General features: G+C 42.2%; 1 protein-coding gene across 14 annotated transcripts in view; it reads left to right on the top strand.

Annotated features, from left to right (window-relative positions):
• Positions 1-18,230, top strand: part of ABLIM2 (actin binding LIM protein family member 2) — a 217,581-nt gene that overhangs the window by 134,204 nt on the left and 65,147 nt on the right. For 12 of the 14 annotated variants that reach the window (XR_012158735.2, XM_073342605.2, XM_073342614.2 and 9 more), the window contains exons 8-10: positions 2,045-2,103; positions 11,363-11,440; positions 16,145-16,291. Coding sequence is in view for 13 of the 14 variants with exons in the window: in XM_073342605.2 (XP_073198706.1) it covers positions 2,045-2,103; positions 11,363-11,440; positions 16,145-16,291 (284 nt within the window). In the remaining variant the exon portion in view is untranslated. The remainder of the gene's footprint in view (positions 1-2,044; positions 2,104-11,362; positions 11,441-16,144; positions 16,292-18,230) is intronic. The other 2 variants (XM_073342610.2, XM_073342609.2) reach the window with 1 other exon arrangement.

The following is an 18,230-nucleotide window of genomic DNA, read 5'->3' as shown; positions in this document are numbered from 1 at the left end:
TTGGACCCATCTTGTTTTCTGCAGTTACTGATATATTCAGTATAGTTATCTGTATACAGCTTACCTCTAAATTCTGAACATACTGATGTTATGTTTGACTTTTCAGATTTTACTTTGTTTTTGACTCTTAAGTTTCTGTGCTAATTTTCTCTTTCTCTCTCCCTTTCTCTTTGTTGCATATATGTTTATCTTATTTAAATTTTAATTTTCACCCCCACAGACACCCAGTCCTCCCTCTGAAAATGCTCTTCATGAAACAGCACTGAACAGTTTTACCAGCTCAATTTCATTAACCTGCAATACCCCAAAAATACTTTCTCCACAGTATTTCAATGATCTTCATGCCCAGAAAGTCTGTGAAGGTCACATTATTGTAACAGCATTGCTTCCTGTTCCTATTTGGAACATAAATATAAATCAACCCTGATATCCTGTTCCCAAATTATTAAATTAATGTAGCCAAATTCAGGTGAAATATTCCAGACCAAATGTGGTGCATAGGGACACAAGATTGTCCTGTCTTGGAAACCTCATTGACTTGGATTCTGCACGTTTGGGTTTTTTTACTATTACTGTGCTACTGTTTATAAAACAGAGGTAAATATAAAACATAAGTAACACAGCAGCACTTCATATTATCCTTATTTGAGATAATGAATTTGGCCTGTAGTCTGTTTCCTTAAGGAAGCTCACTCATGCTGACATTTTATTGAAACACTTGCACCCTTTTAATTGTTTATAGGTGATTTGTTGTTGTTGTGTATATCAAGCAAATTGCTCTGGTTCAAATGGTCGATTCTCCTGTTCTCTGCAGATGAAGCTTTTCCATTTTTCTGTTTGATAATGTGCTTGCTATAGCAGTTATATTGCTAGTTTAGTTATTGCTCAGAGAAAACCACACACACTTATTTAGCTAAAAGAAAAAGACCATAACAGTCTAGCATCTTGTGTTAACTTCATGGACATAGTTTTTAAATTTAAATTCTCCAGGTAGAGTTATGCTCTTTTTTGAAGTTTGATTGCTAATATGTTACAAAATAAGACTACTTTGTGTAGTTTTTTTCTAATGTCTACTGCACCATGGCCTTCTGGTTTCAATGTATTGTATTTCTAGGCTGGCTTCATTCTATATTTGTTTGCTGTTCTCTTTGCCTTATTCCTGTGATACTCAAACTGTGGCTTGCGAGCCGCAAGTGGCTGTTCAATGTGTCTCCTGTAGCTCTTTGCAACACACGATATTAAAACACTGTGTGATTTAATTATTAACCAATCAGGATGCTTTACTATTTTATTAATCAATCCAAGTTATCAACTTGCACTAAATTATTAACTTGTTTGCTGTGAGAATATGTATATATATATATGTATATATAAACTAAATATTTCCCCATCGAACTGTTTAAATATGAATACTACTCTAGTAAATGAAACAATGAATTCACACTACTGTGGCTCTTTTGGGTAATGCTGATTGATAATTTGGCTCCTGAACCACTGAGGTCTGAGTGTCACTGCCTTATACAATCTCCCTGAATTAATTTCGTGTGGTAGTATTTAACTTACGTCCCACTTATAAGTAGGGAATGCAAGATGAATGTTAATTTCATGAGCAATTAAGATAGCAGGCCAGATTATCTGCTAATGTAAATCAGCATAAATCAATAGAACTATGGCATTTTACACCAGCTGAGAATCTAGACCAAAGTGTGTACATTATTCGGAGGATAATGAGGAACATAGAGAGTTTTTTTGTTTGTTTTGATGAGTAGGGGGTTGTTATAGTTTAAAGAATTTTCAAAGAATTTAAAAAAGAGCTAAGCCTGTTTAATGATTTCTGAGTATCCCAAAGTTGTCATATTTTGACTTAGAAACCATGGGTGAAATCCTAGCCCTGTTGAAGTTAATGGCAAAACTCCCACTGACTTCAGTGAGGCCAGGATTTCACCCTGGTTTCTATGATTATTGGAGATCAGTGTTCTGCCCTTCATGCTGAAAGCTGCATTTACAGGACAGAATTCACCAAAGTGCTGGCTTTTATTTTCAGGTACTTCCATCTGGCATCCAGCCTGTAGACAGGCAGCCAAGACTGAAGAAAAAAGCAAGGTAAATGAAACATCTTTTAAGCCAGTTTTAATTTATTACATTGTCTTATTGTTCTACTGGCCACTGAGATTGTTAACCACAGTACTTTAAATGACAATACAATTGGCGCAGTAGTAATTTATTTATTAGAGTCTGTATTTTAGCTAGTCGGTGATTAAACCTATCCTTTAAGGAAATTTTTGGCCTGAGGTATATGAATGAACTCTTTGTCATTAGATTAGTATGTAACGAAAGATTAGTGCACTGGCAGCCTCTCTGTTTAGATGGCTATAAATAAAACATCATTGGAATCTCGCTATATTTTCCTTACATAAAAATCTCTTTCTAGCACCTTTTTTTTGCTTTTTTAGAGCTGTCACACTTACTCAACCTAATTTAACCTCTGATATTAAATAAATACTAACTACGATGATTTGTGTGGTGGAAAGGGGATGATCTCTCTCTGTGTGTAGTGGAAAGAAGAAGGAGTTCTGGGAATCTTAATAATTAAAAGAACAGTTGATGGATGAGCTGACTCTGAAAAATGGAAAATTAATCAATAATTAGGGACATGGTCTGTCTCAAGTAGTGGGACTGAGACACCACCGTCTTGCTTAATGGAGTGAGGCCAAATGTGGGGTCTTTTGGATTGTTTTCTCTAGATGCATCAAGCGGTGGTCTTGTTTGAAAGAGCTTTGATTTGGCTTGAGAAAAATTATACTCCAAACGCATGGGACAGGACAGGACAGAATTCAGGGCAGCAACTATGAAAGGAGAATGCCCACACATCTGGTGTGTTAGCAATTACATCTCTGACCGAAGTACAGCTTTGAAAAACATTATTTTCGGCTTCATCCTAAAAGGTCATGGCCCCATGTATTGTACCCATGTATTTAGGAGAGGTAAATGATTGCTCTGATCCATCATTTTTGGAGAGCTCTGAACTCAAGTGAGTGTTTAAAATGTAAAGTAGCCAATTAACCTTTTGCCTCATAAATTTCAGTCAATAGCAAGTGGTATTTCAGGATAGAAAACAAAAACAAAAAAATTTCCAAATGACCTTTTTTGACAACCAAGTATTTTAGTTGGTAGAAGAGCTTTTGATTCAGCATAACAGTATATCCTACATTTTCAGACTTGCACCTCATTTTACTCTCAATTCATTAATGGAAGTTGCTGGCTAAAACTCCATGCAACTTTTTGAAAATGTAGAGACTGATAAATTTAGGAGTGGGATTATATGATGGGGCGCCTGTGATAGCAGGGAACTGGACTTGCTTACATAGGATGTGCTTCTAGTAGGGCACCAGGAAATTTGTGCTTCTCCAGCCCCCGCCCTCTTCCCCATGCCCCCGCCTCCGTCCCAGCTCCACCTCTTCCCTCCCCTGCTCTGCCTCAACCCCACCCCCACTCCACTCCTTCCCTAAAGCCCCAGCCCTGCTCCGTCCACACCCTCTTCCCCGCCCCAGTCCTGCCCCGACTCCCCTGAGGACTGCAGCAGGGTCGGGCCTGCACTCAACGGCAGCAGGAAGTGCAGCAGCCCAGCCCCAGTCGTGCTGCTGGGGAGTGCTGGGGTGTGGTTCCCCGCTGCCCCCCAAGCCAGCCCCACCCCTCACCATGGAGGCCTGCCCGCCTGCCCCCCCGCGGGGGGGGGCCTGCATAGGACCCCAGAAGAGCTAAGGATGGCCCTGCTTCTAGTCATATGTTCCTATGTAGTTAAATATTTTTTCCTCTTTAAAAGAACAGTAGACACTGTTGTGCTGGCCAGGTGCTAGCTGGGCTTCCCCCTAAGGCACAGAAAGCACCCTCTTAGGACTTTGTTTAAAGACTGACGGATTAGCCACACATCTCAAGTGCTATGCAAGTGCCCCTAATCTTGAGCAGAGTGAAAGAGGCTCTCTATGAGTAAACCTCATAAAAGTCAGGGCGAGTTTTGCTTCAGTAAGAAATACAGAACCGGACCAAAAAGTTGTTCAGCACTAACTCTCATTTACTTTGCTTTTTGTTTTAATTTACCAGTGCCTTTTTATATAGGAGAAACAAAAGAGAAGGAGGGAATTTTATAAAGGGTAGGGGTGAACCGTTAGCACAGCTTGTGAAGGTGACTGTGTGGGATGTGGCAATTGATTGACATTCTAGTACAGGGGTAGGCAACCTTTTAGAAGTGGTGTGCCAGGTCTTCATTTATTCACTTTAATGTAAAGTTTCGCATGCCAATAATACATTTTAATGTTTTTTAGAAGGTCTCTCTCTATAAGTCCATACATTATATAACTAAACTATTGTCGTATGTAAACAAGGTTTTCAAAATGTTTAAGAAGCTTCATTTAAAATTAAATTAAAATGCTGATCTTATGCTGCCGGCCCGCTCAGCCGACTGCCGGCCTGGGGTTCCGTTCACCTAGGCTGGCAGCAGGCTGAGTGGGGCCTGCGGCCGGGACCCTGGCTGGCCCTACTGGGATCAGGGAAGTGGGTGGGCAGGCAGCCAGAACCCCAGACCGGCAGCCTGTCGGTCTGGAGTTCCGTCCGCCGGCTCCTGCCAGCCCAGGCAGCTGCCGGTCCCGCTCAGCCCACTGCGGTCTGGGGTCCTGGCTCTGTCCCCACAGAGTAGGTACCTACCTTCTCCCTGGTTCTAACCATTCTCTTCCTCTCTCCGCATTGAGATGAGGGTGGGAGTGTGCTGAGAACAGGGCGGGGGGTGAAGGAGCAGGCTGGGGGTTGGGGTGCAGGGTCTGACCAGGAGCTAGAATGAGGGAGGGGGCTCAGGGTTGGGGCAGGAGGTTTGGGTGTGGAGTGCTTACCTGGGCAGCTCCCATTTGGTGCGAGGGGTGCAGGTGGGAATGTGTGTGTGTATATAGGAGCTCCCGTTTGGTGCTCAGGGTGGGGATGTGTGGGGTGCAAGAGTCAGGGCAGGGGGCTGGGGGTGTGTGAGGAGGGTGCAGGAGTCAGGGCAGGGGACTGGGGGGGCTGGGTATGTGTGGGGGGTGCCGGAATCAGGGCTGGGGTTGGGGGGGGTGCAGGGGTCAGGGCATGGGGCTGAGGTGTGGGGGGGTGCAGGGGTGAGGGCAGAGGGCTGGGGGTATGTGAGGGGGGTGCAGGGGTCAGGCCAGAGGGCTGGGGTGTGTGGGTGGGGTCAGGGCAGAGGGCTGGGGGTGTGGTCTGGGGTCATGGAGGTGCTCCCAGCCCCCTGCCCTGAGCGGCTCACAGCAGGGGGCTGGAGGGAATATGCCCTGATTCTACCCCCTTCCCTAAGGTCCCCGGAGCAGAGAGCGCACTGCAGCTCCGCTTTTACCTCTCCCCTCTGTAGCAAGGGCTGTCAGCTGATCGGCCGCAGGGAGAGAGAGAAGGAGCAGCAGGAACCCAGCACGCTGGGGGAAGAGGCCGGGGGGTGGGGTGGGGGGGGAGCTTGCCTGCCCTGCAAGGAGAGAGCGGGGGGCGGAAAACAGCGGGCCGGGCAGGATTTTTAGTGGCATGATACTGTCCGGGTCCGGCAGATAGCAGCATGCCATTAAAAATTGGCTCGCATGCCATGTTTGGCACACATGCCATAGGTTGCCGACCCCGTTCTAGTAGATGAAGGAGAGCATCCTCAGGGTGATCGTTTTAAAAGAATGGTTATTTTCTATGTACTGAGCACAATAAATGTATGTGAAGAAGGCAGAAAGAGTATCAGAGGGGTAGCAGTGTTAGTCTGTATCCACAAAAACAATGAGGAGTCCAGTGGAACCTTAAAGACTAAGAGATTTATTTGGGCAGAAGCTTTCGTGGGTAAAATACCCACTTCCTCTGATGCATCTGAAGAAAGAGTGGGTGGACGCATGCTCCAGGGCTTTAGAGAAGAAAGAGTGGAGGGGAAAAGGTTGGGGAGAAACAGGTGGAGCTGAGGGATATTTTTTTCCTCTAAGAGATATAAGAACAAGCTTGCATGCAGACAGGAAGGAGCCAGAAGAACAAGAAAAATTGCAAATAAGGGAGAGGAAGGGCAAGAGTCATCACAGGAGGGGTGGGGTTGAAGGCTGGCGGATAGATGAGTGGGCAGAATGCTGGAAGCAGGGAGCAAAAAGGTCAAGTATATAGAGGAGCAAAAAGTAAAAGGAGCAGGAGTACTTGTGGCACCTTAGAGACTAACAAGTTTATTTGAGCACAAGCTTTCGTGGGCTACAGCCCACTTCATCGGATGCATGCAGTGGAAAATACAGTAGGACAATTTTATATACACAGAGAACATGAAACAATGGGTGTTACCATACACACTGTAACGAGAGTGATCAGTTAAGGTGAGCTATAACCAGCTGGAGAGAAAAAAACCTTTTGTAGTGATAATCAAGATGGACCATTTCCAGCAGTTGACAAGAACGTGTGAGGAACAGTAGGGGGGAAAAATAAACATAGGGAAATAGTGTTACTTTGTGTAATGACACATCCACTCCCAGTTTTTATTCAAGCCTAATTTAATGGTGTCCAGTTTGCAAATTAATTCCAATTCAGCAGTCTCTCGATGGAGTCTGTTTTTGAAGTTTTTTTGTTGTAATATTGCGACTTTTAGGTCTGTAATCAAGTGACCACAGAGATTGAAGTGTTTTCCAACTGGTTTTTGAATGTTATAATTCTTGACGTCTGATTTGTGTCCATTTATTCTTTTACGCAGAGACTGTCCAGTTTGACCAATGTACATGGCAGAGGGGCATTGCTGGCACATGATGGCATATATCACATTGGTGGATGTGCAGGTGAATGAGCCTGTGATAGTGTGGCTGATGTGATTAGGCCCTATGATGGTGTCCCCTGAATAGATATGTGGACACAGTTGGCAATGGGCTTTGTTGCAAGGATAGGTTCCTGGGTTAGTGTTTTTGTTGTGTGGTGTGTGGTTGCTGGTGAGTATTTGCTTCAGGTTGCAGGGCTCTCTGTAAGCAAGGACTGGCCTGTCTCACAAGATCTGTGAGAGTGATGGGTCGTCCTTCAGGATAGGTTGTAGATCCTTGATGATGCACTGGAGAGGCTTTAGTTGGGGGCTGAAGTTGATGGCTAGTGGCATTCTGTTATTTTCTTTGTTGGGCCTGTCCGGTAGTAGGTGACTTTTGGGTACTCTTCTGGTTCTGTCAATCAGTTTCTTCATTTCAGCAGGTGGGTATTGTAGTTTGTAAGAATGCTTGATAGAGATCTTGTAGGTGTTTGTCTCTGTCTGAGGGGTTGGAGCAAATGCGGTTGTATCGTAGAGCTTGGCTGTAGACAATGGATCGTGTGGTGTGGTCTGGATGAAAGCTGGAGGCATGTTGGTAAGTATAGCGGTCAGTAGGTTTCCGGTATAGGGTGGTGTTTATGTGACCATCACTTATTAGCACTGTAGTGTCCAGGAAGTGGCTCTCTTGTGTGGACTGGTCCAGGCTGAGGTTGATGGTGGGATGGTTATAATAGTATCAACTGAGAGGATTGAGTTTTGGAGGAGAGAAGTGGGGGCTAAAAGTGACAGAAATCAGAGCTTGATAGAGAAGAGATTTCAAGAAGAGTAATGGACAATGCAGAGAGCAAGGGAAGTTTGTGTGAGCAGATACTGATCAGAAAGGGGGAAAATGGAAATGGGAGAGTATAGTATCGAGTAAAGAGCGGGTCACAGGAGTGACTGAATCGGCTAGTAGAATTAACCGCATTGGAAGGAAATCTACTGGGATTGCTCCTCAAAATGAGGAGCCAGAGGTTGCCTGCAAAAGGCAGGAATTTAATAGATCATCCTTCTCTTAGGGAAACAAGATAGCATCTTTAAAGTCAGAAAAGTCACCAACGGAGGTGCCCAGCTGAGTTTTATTAAATATATTCTACCCAATTTTTTGTGCTCTTAATTTAGTCAAAGCAGATTTGACTATGTACACACAGACTGGGGCTTCATTCAAAGCTCACTGAAGTCAATCAGAGTCTGTACATTTGACCTCAAAGGAATTTGGATCAGGCACTTGTTGCATGCTTAATTCCTTTTCCGACTAGAACTGAACTTTAAACTCTGCAGTACTGGAGCTTAAGCAAAAACCTAATGGCAGTTGAGGTAAGAGGAGGCCGTAGAGTATATGGGTTACATGTTGGCGACACTTTCAGGCCCCTTACCCAAGTTGGAGAAAGATGTGATGTACCCAACAACACAGGTTGAGAAACTTTCAAATACAGAACTGTACTGCCACTATTATAGGGTCTTTTATGTCACCACACTCTCCAAACATTATCTAATAATACTCTACTTACATACCTGTTTTTGGAGTCTTTTTAGCCGTGTAATGGAAATATCCAATGATGCACACCCTTGTGCTGATGTCCTGGTGAGAAAAGGCTTTCAGTATAAATTTGAGAAGTAAACAGGGTGATGAAACTCCTCTAAAGCACTTCATAATCAGCCAGATATTCCAAAATAGATCGATTGTTTCTTTTTTATATAACTGTTTGTTTAGTGATCCGTTACTGACACTGAATAGTGCCTTACTCCACAAGTTGTCCCAAAGTAATGAGACTACTTGTGGAATGAGGCACTACTTAGTGTGAGGAAGGATCTCACAATCTAGCTCTTAAGACATATAAGAAAATCATAGAAGCGGCAAAAATGCAATATTAACAATGACAAATAGGAATGTATCACTATTTTGGTAGAGACACATTATATAGAGCCATCAAGTATTTTCTCTTTGGTAAGGTAATGTCATGTTAGAGATCAAAGATTTATTGTAAAATTCTTAATCAAATTCTATAAATTATTTAGTCAGGGCCTTTTTGAAGACAATTATACTGGATGACTCCTACAGACAACTGTGAAATTAGACCCATTCTGTGGTTGTACCTATAAGGTAGAAGCTACTATCAGTAATGAACAGGGATAGCTCGGACAATAACTAGATCTGACAGCTTAACACTACTAACAATATGTCACCCCCAGACAAGACATTTCTGGCTTTAGGAATACTGTGCATGACTATCACTGTACTCATGGCAAAATTCACATCCACTTGCAGTCAAGCACAGGTTTCTCCATACAAGCAGAAAATATTTTATGAGGAGCTAAGGTACATGGCTGAAGGATAATGTAGGGAATAAATGTTATTTTCATTCTTTTATCATTTAAATGTGGATCCCACAGGTTGGTTTCAATTTGAATAACAACTTCAAGATCATTCATTTCTAGTTGTTCTTGTGTCTCGCTGACCTTCTTTTTTGTTTATAATTGATGCTACTTCTCACAATAAAGGAAACTACCAAAAACATTGCAGTAAAGTTCTGTCATGACTTAGATGACATTCTAAATGCAGTAACTAGTTTAAAAAAAACAGGGAATACGTGCCATACTAAGATTGGCATGAATATTAATCTGTTGTACTCAAAATAAGAGAGCAAAAGAGACAGAGTCCCAGATCCTCGAAGGTGGTTAGGCCCCCAACCCCCATTTTTCCCTGGAAAAATCATGGAGCAGGTCCTCAAGGAATCAATTCTGAAGCACTTAGAGGAGATGAAAGTGATCAGGAACAGTCAGCATGGATTCACCAAGGGCAAGTCATGCCTGACTAATCTAATTGCCTTCTATGACGAGATAACTGGCTCTGTGGATGAGGGGAAAGCGGTGGACATGTTGTTCCTTGACTTTAGCAAAGCTTTTAACACGGTCTCCCACAGTATTCTTGCCAGCAAGTTAAAGAAGTATGGGCTGGATGAATGGACGATGAGGTGGATAGAAAGTTGGCTAGATTGTTGGGCTCAACGGATAGTGATCAATGGCTCCATGTCTAGTTGGCAGCTGGTATCAAGTGGAGTGCCCCAAGGGTCGGTCCTGGGGCCAGTTTTGTTCAATATCTTCATAAATGATCTGGAGGATGGTGTGGATTGCACCCTCAGCAAGTTTGCAGATGACACTAAACTGGGAGGAGAGATAGATACGCTGGAGGGTAGGGATAGGATACAGAGGGACCTAGACAAATTAGAGGATTGGGCCAAAAGAAATCTGATGAGGTTCAACAAGGACAAGTGCAGAGTCCTGCACGTAGGACAGAAGAATCCCATGCACCGCTACGGACTAGGGACCGAATGGCTAGGCAGCAGTTCTGCAGAAAAGGATCTAGGGGTTACAGTGGACGAGAAGCTGGATATGAGTCAACAGTGTGCCCTTGTTGCCAAGAAGGCCAATGGCATTTTGGGATATATAAGTAGGGGCATTGCCAGCAGATCAAGGGACGTGATCGTTCCCCTCTATTCGACATTGGTGAGGCCTCATCTGGAGTACTGTGTCCAGTTTTGGGCCCCACACTACAAGAAGGATGTGGAAAAATTGGAGAGAGTCCAGTGGAGGGCAACAAAAATGATTAGGGGACTGGAACACATGACTTATGAGGAGAGGCTGAGGGAACTGGGATTGTTTAGTCTGCGGAAGAGAAGAATGAGCGGGGATTTGATAACTGCTTTCAACTACCTGAAAGAGGGTTCCAAAGAGGATGGCTCTAGACTGTTCTCAGTGGTAGCAGATGACAGAACAAGGAGTAATGGTCTCAAGTAGCAACGGGGAAGGTTTAGGTTGGAGATTAGGAAAATCTTTTTCACTAGGAGGGTGGTGAAACACTGGAATGCGTTACCTAGGGAGGTGGTGGAATCTTCTTCCTTAGAAGTTTTTAAGGTCAGGCTTGACAAAGCCCTGGCTGGGATGATTTAGTTGGGGATCGGTCCTGCTTTGAGCAGGGGGTTGGACTAGATGACCTCCTGAGGTCCCTCCCAACCCTGATATTCTATGATTAATTTCAATAGAAGTTAGAAATCTAAATACCTTAGAGCATCTGGGCCTGAGTCTTTTTTGCAGTCTGTCTGCTTTATTTGCAGTGCTCTAAGTGCTGTTTGCTGGCTGCCAATTAATTACCTAGCACCATGAGACATTGTGAAAAACAAATACGAAAATTTGACAACATACACATAGGGACTCAAACTCTTCCCTTATGCACCCACATGACCCCAGCCTCAAAGCTGCTGTAACTGCAACAGCATTAGCAGCCCTCTGGGACCATTCTGGTAGCCCAGGATCACACCACTGGGGCTCATTCTGGTGGGGGGAAGGTAAATGGTACATGAGATAACTTACTGACCTGCGCAAAAATTAATTATTTTGATGATTGACTAGTGCTCTTTGATGTTTATGTTAGTTTTAGCTAGAGTAGACCATAGCATTTTATTTTTAAGTTGCAAAGCTGAGCTTAAATGAAAGACCTTTTACACTCTTTCTTTCTTAGGAAGCCATGGATAAATTTCCTTTTGATTTTTGTCCTAGGAAACTAGAACTTCCTCTGAGAGTGTTATTTCCATTCCTGCTTCAAGTACATCAGGTTCCCCAAGCCGTGTGATCTATGTAAGTATCCCCTTCTGCAGTCCCTGCTATAAGACAGAAAGAAAGGTGTACCACTTTTTACTAACTGTTGTTTAACATATTCTGTTATTGCACAGAAAGTTGATATCTTCAAAACCTCTTCATTTGTTGATTCTTGCAAATCAGAATTGACGTTGTCCCATTAAATCTTTTGAATACCATAGTTAAAAATAACAGGATATTGGCCATTTTATTCTTTTCCTTTGCTGTATATTTTTAGGTCTTAGATTACCACTTAGATTTAGATTGTACCAAACATGCAAAGTATCTACAAAGGAAAGAAAAGTTCAAGTAAACAGCAGTCTCAAAGCAGATTACAAATTTAGACTTGAACACTACTGATTTAGCAGATCTAATTTTGACATGGTGAGATTTTTACAAACATAGGTCCTGATTCTGCAATTGATTGCATGCAAGTGCACCTCTGCATGCACATGTTGCGTTTCCAGGATCACACTCTTTCTAACCTGAAAGGAATTAGGGACCCGCTTCTAATGTCAGTGAAGTCAGTGAGAGATTTGCCTCTGAGTTCAATGGGAACAGATTTGGGACTTTTTACTAATAATGCAGTTGGAAGGGTCTCAGGCGTGAACATGATATCCTAAGGATATAAAGAACCAAGGGGTTCCAGCTGAGAGAGTAGCTGTAATGAGTATTAAAATAGTTAAATAAATGCTGAAAAAGCTTCTATTGCTTAATTTTTCCAGCCCATGGTGGGTGTTACTCTCAGTACCTGCTGTGACAGCCATCTGGAGATCATGTTCATAAGCACGTCCTCAAGGTCACAAAACGGTCAAAGCAGCAAATATCAGCACAGCTGGCACTCGCCAGGCCTGTGCCTCTGGGAACGCTGCAGGATTCCACTTCCTAACCTGCCTGTCCCATGCAGTGTCCCTGAGGCACACAGGTCTTGCTCATTGCACACTAGCAACCCCAGAGCGAATAGCTGCAGACAGCAGGTTACCAATTTATAACTTGACGTTTATTATACGGAGCGGAGGTGTCTGTACTTATCACACAGAGACCAACAGAGAGATACCTTGGAGCCAAAGGCTGCTGTCTTTCCTGAGGTAAAATTTCTATTCCTATGAATGGGAATTTTGCTTGACTAAAGCCTGTGTGAGGACAGTAGGGTTTGGCTCATGTAAAGGTGCCTGCTGGTATTTCCGCTTGCCTTTCTGGCAGGAACTCCATAGGGCTGCAGACTGACATGTTTTTGAAACGTTGCCTGTAATAATGGCATGGCCACAACCATCATCAGCACGGACATATTCACTGTACATTGGGACTGTTCTCTCCTAAGCATATTTTCCTTGACTAGATGTGAGATATTTCTCTAGCCTTATGCCTTTCTCTTACTTTTTTACATTCTTCTATTTATTTATACCTGTAGTGGCAAATATGTAGCTGTGGTACAGTACTTGCTTTCAAGCATTTTTCTTGAAGCATATGATTACTTTAAGTATATTTCATGGGCTGCTAATAGTCTAGGACAAACCTCTGTTTTCATTCTCTGTCTAAACTATGTTTTTCAAAATGTCTCATTAAGTCAGTATCTGTGACATAGCTATTTAGGGGGAGTTGATACTTCAAAAGAAGCAAGCTTGCTGTGTCAGTCAGAAAAAAAGATTCCCCTGGGGAATGCCACGTCTCTCATTCTCACATTATTAATTGTCAGTAAGCTCTGAGATTGTATAACTCCCATGTAGATATCCAGGAGGAGAATTCAAACCAGTTGTTATTGAATTCAAACGTTATCTCAGGGTATTCCCTACACACTTCTTACAGTGGCGTGTAGAATATATACACTGCATTTCTCCCTAGCACAGGTATAAATAGCAGTGTGGATGGTGAGGCACTGATTAGGCCAGTAGAGTAAAGACACGCTTGACCCCTGAGGGTATGTACCCTACATGGCTCTTTACACACCCAAGCAGCGTCTCCCCCATCTACACTGCTGTTTCTAGCCGTGTATTGTCCTGCTGCTGGAGCTTTCCATTGTCATGGGTAGCTGCACCCTGCAGTGAGGACACAGCCTTCTTCTCCCTGCAACGTACAGCTACATGCACCCTGCACGCTGCCGCCAGTAGTGTGCAGTGTAAACATACCTTAAAGGAGTAGTCTCTACCACTCTCATACTCCCTTCCAGCAAAGGATTTAGCATGGCATGCATATATTCCACTTTACATGCAAAACTCAACTTAGCCTGAACAACAGAGCTGTGACCAGTACCTCTGTAATGTGTCAGAGCAGAAGGATGGCATGAAAGAAAGAGTACAGAGAGAAGATTGGGAGGTTAGAAGCTGTGAACTGATAGTTCTCACACTTTTGAATGTGTCACATTAAAACAGAACAGTAAATCTTAACTATTTAGGGACATGGGGCTATATTATGGCTTTTGAGGTACAGTCCTTGAGGAGGTGCACATAGGCCATGAAGCAGTGAGAATCCCCAGACGTGTTGTAACTAAGACTGGATGCCCGTGGAGTCCCTGAGCTACCTGTTAAAAGAATGCAACAAGCACCATCCCTTCCCTAAACACACATACTTCCCTTCCCCCTTTACTGACACTAAACTAAACTTCACTGGTTTCTTGCACTCACAGAGGGCTCGATCAAGTGCCCATTGAAGTTAATGGGAATCTTTCCATTAACTTCACTGGTCACAGGATTATGTCCAGAGTGAACTGCACTCTAGTGCAGAGGGTCCCACAGAGCACTCTGTGTACCACTTAAATACCGACTGCCTTCTGCATTAATGTCTTTGGTGGTGCGTAAGTACAAAGTACATTGTTGGGGTGAATTTCACAGAGAGAGAATTAGGTCTGAGCTCTGCTCAGAGATACCTGAACCTGGAAGACTGCTTTCACGCTGCATAAAGCCTCACTCAACATGTCAAATTTTAGCATACTAGGAGTGGAAATCATAATACACAATTGTAAAATAACATATTCCAAAATAATTTTATGTGAATCGTTTAGTACTTCTGAACAGTGGGGATGATTTTTGAAAAACCTAATACTCTAGATCATTAATGAATCTTATTTATGTTGTATTTTAATATCTATGCCTTTCAGCTTGAATCTGAGTTTTTCCCCCACTATTTTAAATATCACCCACACTGTTAGAATGGGTAATCATTTTGAACTGAATGATTGCAGAAAATAATGGAATGGTTTTAAAAGGTATTGAGAGCAGAGCTGAGCCATGTTGTCTGTAACAAAATGTGTTTTCATCCACATTTCCTATATTTGGATGGGCAGCGTAGAAAGAATTATACTAAAATATAATATTTTCCAATGAGGCTTGGTATCTTTTGGTTCATAATCAGGAATGAGGACTCTGTGAAATAGATAGTGAAGGAGCTAAAGGTGGGACACATCTGGAGTAGTGTGTTTAGGATCAGTTACTCATTGAGATAGCTTTATGGAAGGAAGAATAGATATTTGTTTACCCCAGACTCCGGATATACTCACCAAAGAGAAGACCTGGAGGTGGGGAGGGGGGAAGGAGGGTTTGAGAAGCAGCTAACAGCTGTAAGGGTTAGATTACCTGAGACAAAATATATTCTGTGTGAGTCAAAGCAGTGGGAAGAAATGTATTTTCTCTTTCAATTGTTTTAAGTGATTTTTAGGAGGATGGTTGTTTTCCATTTTATCTGCAGTTTCTTCCTTTCGTGGATATTGTTCCTGGGATTTTGTTTTATACAGTGTTCCTGGAATTTTATAAGGTGTTTTGTATGTTTGCTCCAGTACAGAAATAAATTCTTCTTTTGTTCTGTGTTCTCCAGGGTGGTATTGCATACAGATAAGATGTATAAAAAAATAGAGAAATTGCTTGCTTACATTGATCCACCTCAAAATCATGCTCCATCCAAACTGAGGCATAAGAGGGGTCAGGGCAACCCACTCTGAGTTGTGTAGCTACAGCTATGGAGCGTTGTGAAAATCACAGGTTTTGCGGAAGACTTATAGCCAGAGTCTCAGCCCTCGTTTAAACTGGTTTGGCTTCATTGGATTCCATGGAGCTACACCAGTATTTACAGGCCAAGGATCTTAGTTTGGTGCCTTTCAAATATAAATCTTGATCTTGCAAAGAGCTCCATGGAGGTGGAGCCTAACTTCAGTTGCAGGGTAGGGATCGTACACTGTAATGCAATTTTACTGCAGATCAGTTATGCGGGAACTGTAGGATAGAATAAGCAGCTCTTTTGAATGGGAGAAATTACTGACTAGCAGCATTTCAGCATCTGGACAGGGGATAGTTAGTATTGGAAATTAGTTTATGATTATTCATTACCATCTGTAATGAAAAAGAAAACAAACACTGCAATCCAAAATCACCTTAGAAGAAATGGACTTTTGCCTGGCCAAGGATTGCAAGATTAGCCCTGCTGTCTCTTTGCATAGCTAATAGTCAGCAGGATGTAAATGGAAGAAAACTAGGATTATCCAACATTACAACTATACACTAAACTTGAATGGCAGAGAAGTCATCAACATATATAAAGAAAACAACCATGTGCATTTAAGATCTTGTGGTAAGCACTGAAAAGATATTTACATTCTCAGTCATAAAAGAGTTAAATATTTATTGGTTCTTCTGCCTATATGGGTCTGTCCTTTTCTGATTTTATCCTGATCACATTCCTTCTTATCTTTACTGCTTTCTTTCCTCCTTTTCTTAGGCAAAGCTTGGAGATGAAATTCTTGACTACAAGGATTTGGCTGCTCTTCCTAAAAATAAAGCCATCTATAACATTGACCGCCCAGATATGATCTCCTATTCTCCATATATCAGTTATTCTTCAGATGACAGGCATAGTTATGGGGAGGTACTGAAACCTACGATTTTTTTAAATTTGTGAATCTAAAAATTAATATGCATCATTAAACACATCACTGTGTCTAAGTTGTTAGACACACTTGCAATTTTTGTAATTACTTTGTAAACTTGGATTAATGGGAGTTATTTTATGCATTCACAGTCACTTGAATTGTTCACAAAAAAAGTGGGATTTACATTTCACTCTTTAGTTCATGGGAAATAAAAGGATAGCTTTTTGTGATCAAATATTTTTTAAAAACAAATGAGATTAATAAAAGTATGTTTTTCTGCCAAAGAAATAATACTTGCATGTGGTAGGAAACAGGAACCATTGCTAATTATAACACAAAGATCAGAAGCCAAACCAAATACCCTTCGTACTTTTGTTATATGCAGCATGTTATTTTGGTAACAAAAAAAAGGTATCATTTTTCTGTGCACAAATGCCTTTCAACCACCTCGTGATAAGGTTAATTTTCATGCCATGCATACATATTGCCCTTTCCATTTGCAGAGCTAATGTCATAACATTTTTGCTAATGTCATTTTATATTAATGCTGTTTTATGTGAAACATATTTTTACATAACTCCTGCCATAAAAGGTAGGGTTTCTTCTTCACTCATGTCTGCCTTTCATTTCCTTTTCTAATTTCTTTTATAGGTTTAGATTTTTTAAATTAAAATCTCTATGAAAAATTAATTGCTGTGAACACTAGCTTAACTTGGTTATAAATAGATGGGTAAAAATAAATGCTTGAAATAATAGCAATAGAATAATAAAGTCCTAAATTCTGCGAGCATTTATGTTTGTACGTTATGCACATGACTCTTAGTTCTGTTCAAAAGGGCACAAGTAAAGGTACTGTAGGGAACAATCCGGCATTGACAGGGAACTATAAGCACCGTAACTGGCCTTTTCTGCTTTGTTTCTACATAAGAAGATTTCTTCAAGATTTACAAAATGCTGACCTCTCCCCGAATTCTAGACAAGCTCATTTAGCCCTTTTCAGTTTCACATCAATTCCAAACAAAAATATGACTTGAAGGATAATTTCTATGCTCCTAATAATAATCCACCTGGGAAATGGGCTAGCAGCTCTGGAACCATCGCTTCATTGCTGCTGTTCCCCGTGATCCCACCTGCTGGAGGTCTTGCTAGTGGGAATGATGTTGCTACATTGACAGTTTGGCTTTCTAGCATCTGCCCAGGTATTTTAAGGGTGCCTATGAATAGTGGTGATGAATGGGTATTTTGTTGCCAACCCATAACTAAGATATAACCCTGAATAGCCCTACATGAGTGGTTCAGCAGTTGAATCATAGAATCATAGAATCATAGAATATCAGGGTTGGAAGGGACCCCAGAAGGTCATCTAGTCCAACCCCCTGCTCGAAGCAGGACCAATTCCCAGTTAAATCATCCCAGCCAGGGCTTTGTCAAGCCTGACCTTAAAAACCTCTAAGGAAGGAGATTCTACCACCTCCCTAGGTAACGCATTCCAGTGTTTCACCACCCTCTTAGTGAAAAAGTTTTTCCTAATATCCAATCTAAACCTCCCCCACTGCAACTTGAGACCATTACTCCTCGTTCTGTCATCTGCTACCATTGAGAACAGTCTAGAGCCATCCTCTTTGGAACCCCCTTTCAGGTAGTTGAAAGCAGCTATCAAATCCCCCCTCATTCTTCTCTTCTGCAGGCTAAACAATCCCAGCTCCCTCAGCCTCTCCTCATAACTCATGTGTTCCAGACCCCTAATCATTTTTGTTGCCCTTCGCTGGACTCTCTCCAATTTATCCACATCCTTCTTGAAGTGTGGGGCCCAAAACTGCACACAGTACTCCAGATGAGGCCTCACCAATGTCGAATAGAGGGGAACGATCACGTCCCTCGATCTGCTCGCTATGCCCCTACTTATACATCCCAAAATGCCATTGGCCTTCTTGG

The sequence above is a fragment of the Lepidochelys kempii genome, chromosome 4 (assembly GCF_965140285.1).
Source record: "Lepidochelys kempii isolate rLepKem1 chromosome 4, rLepKem1.hap1, whole genome shotgun sequence".
Lineage (NCBI taxonomy): Eukaryota > Metazoa > Chordata > Testudines > Cheloniidae > Lepidochelys > Lepidochelys kempii.
This window is presented reverse-complemented; position numbering and strand designations above follow the sequence as displayed.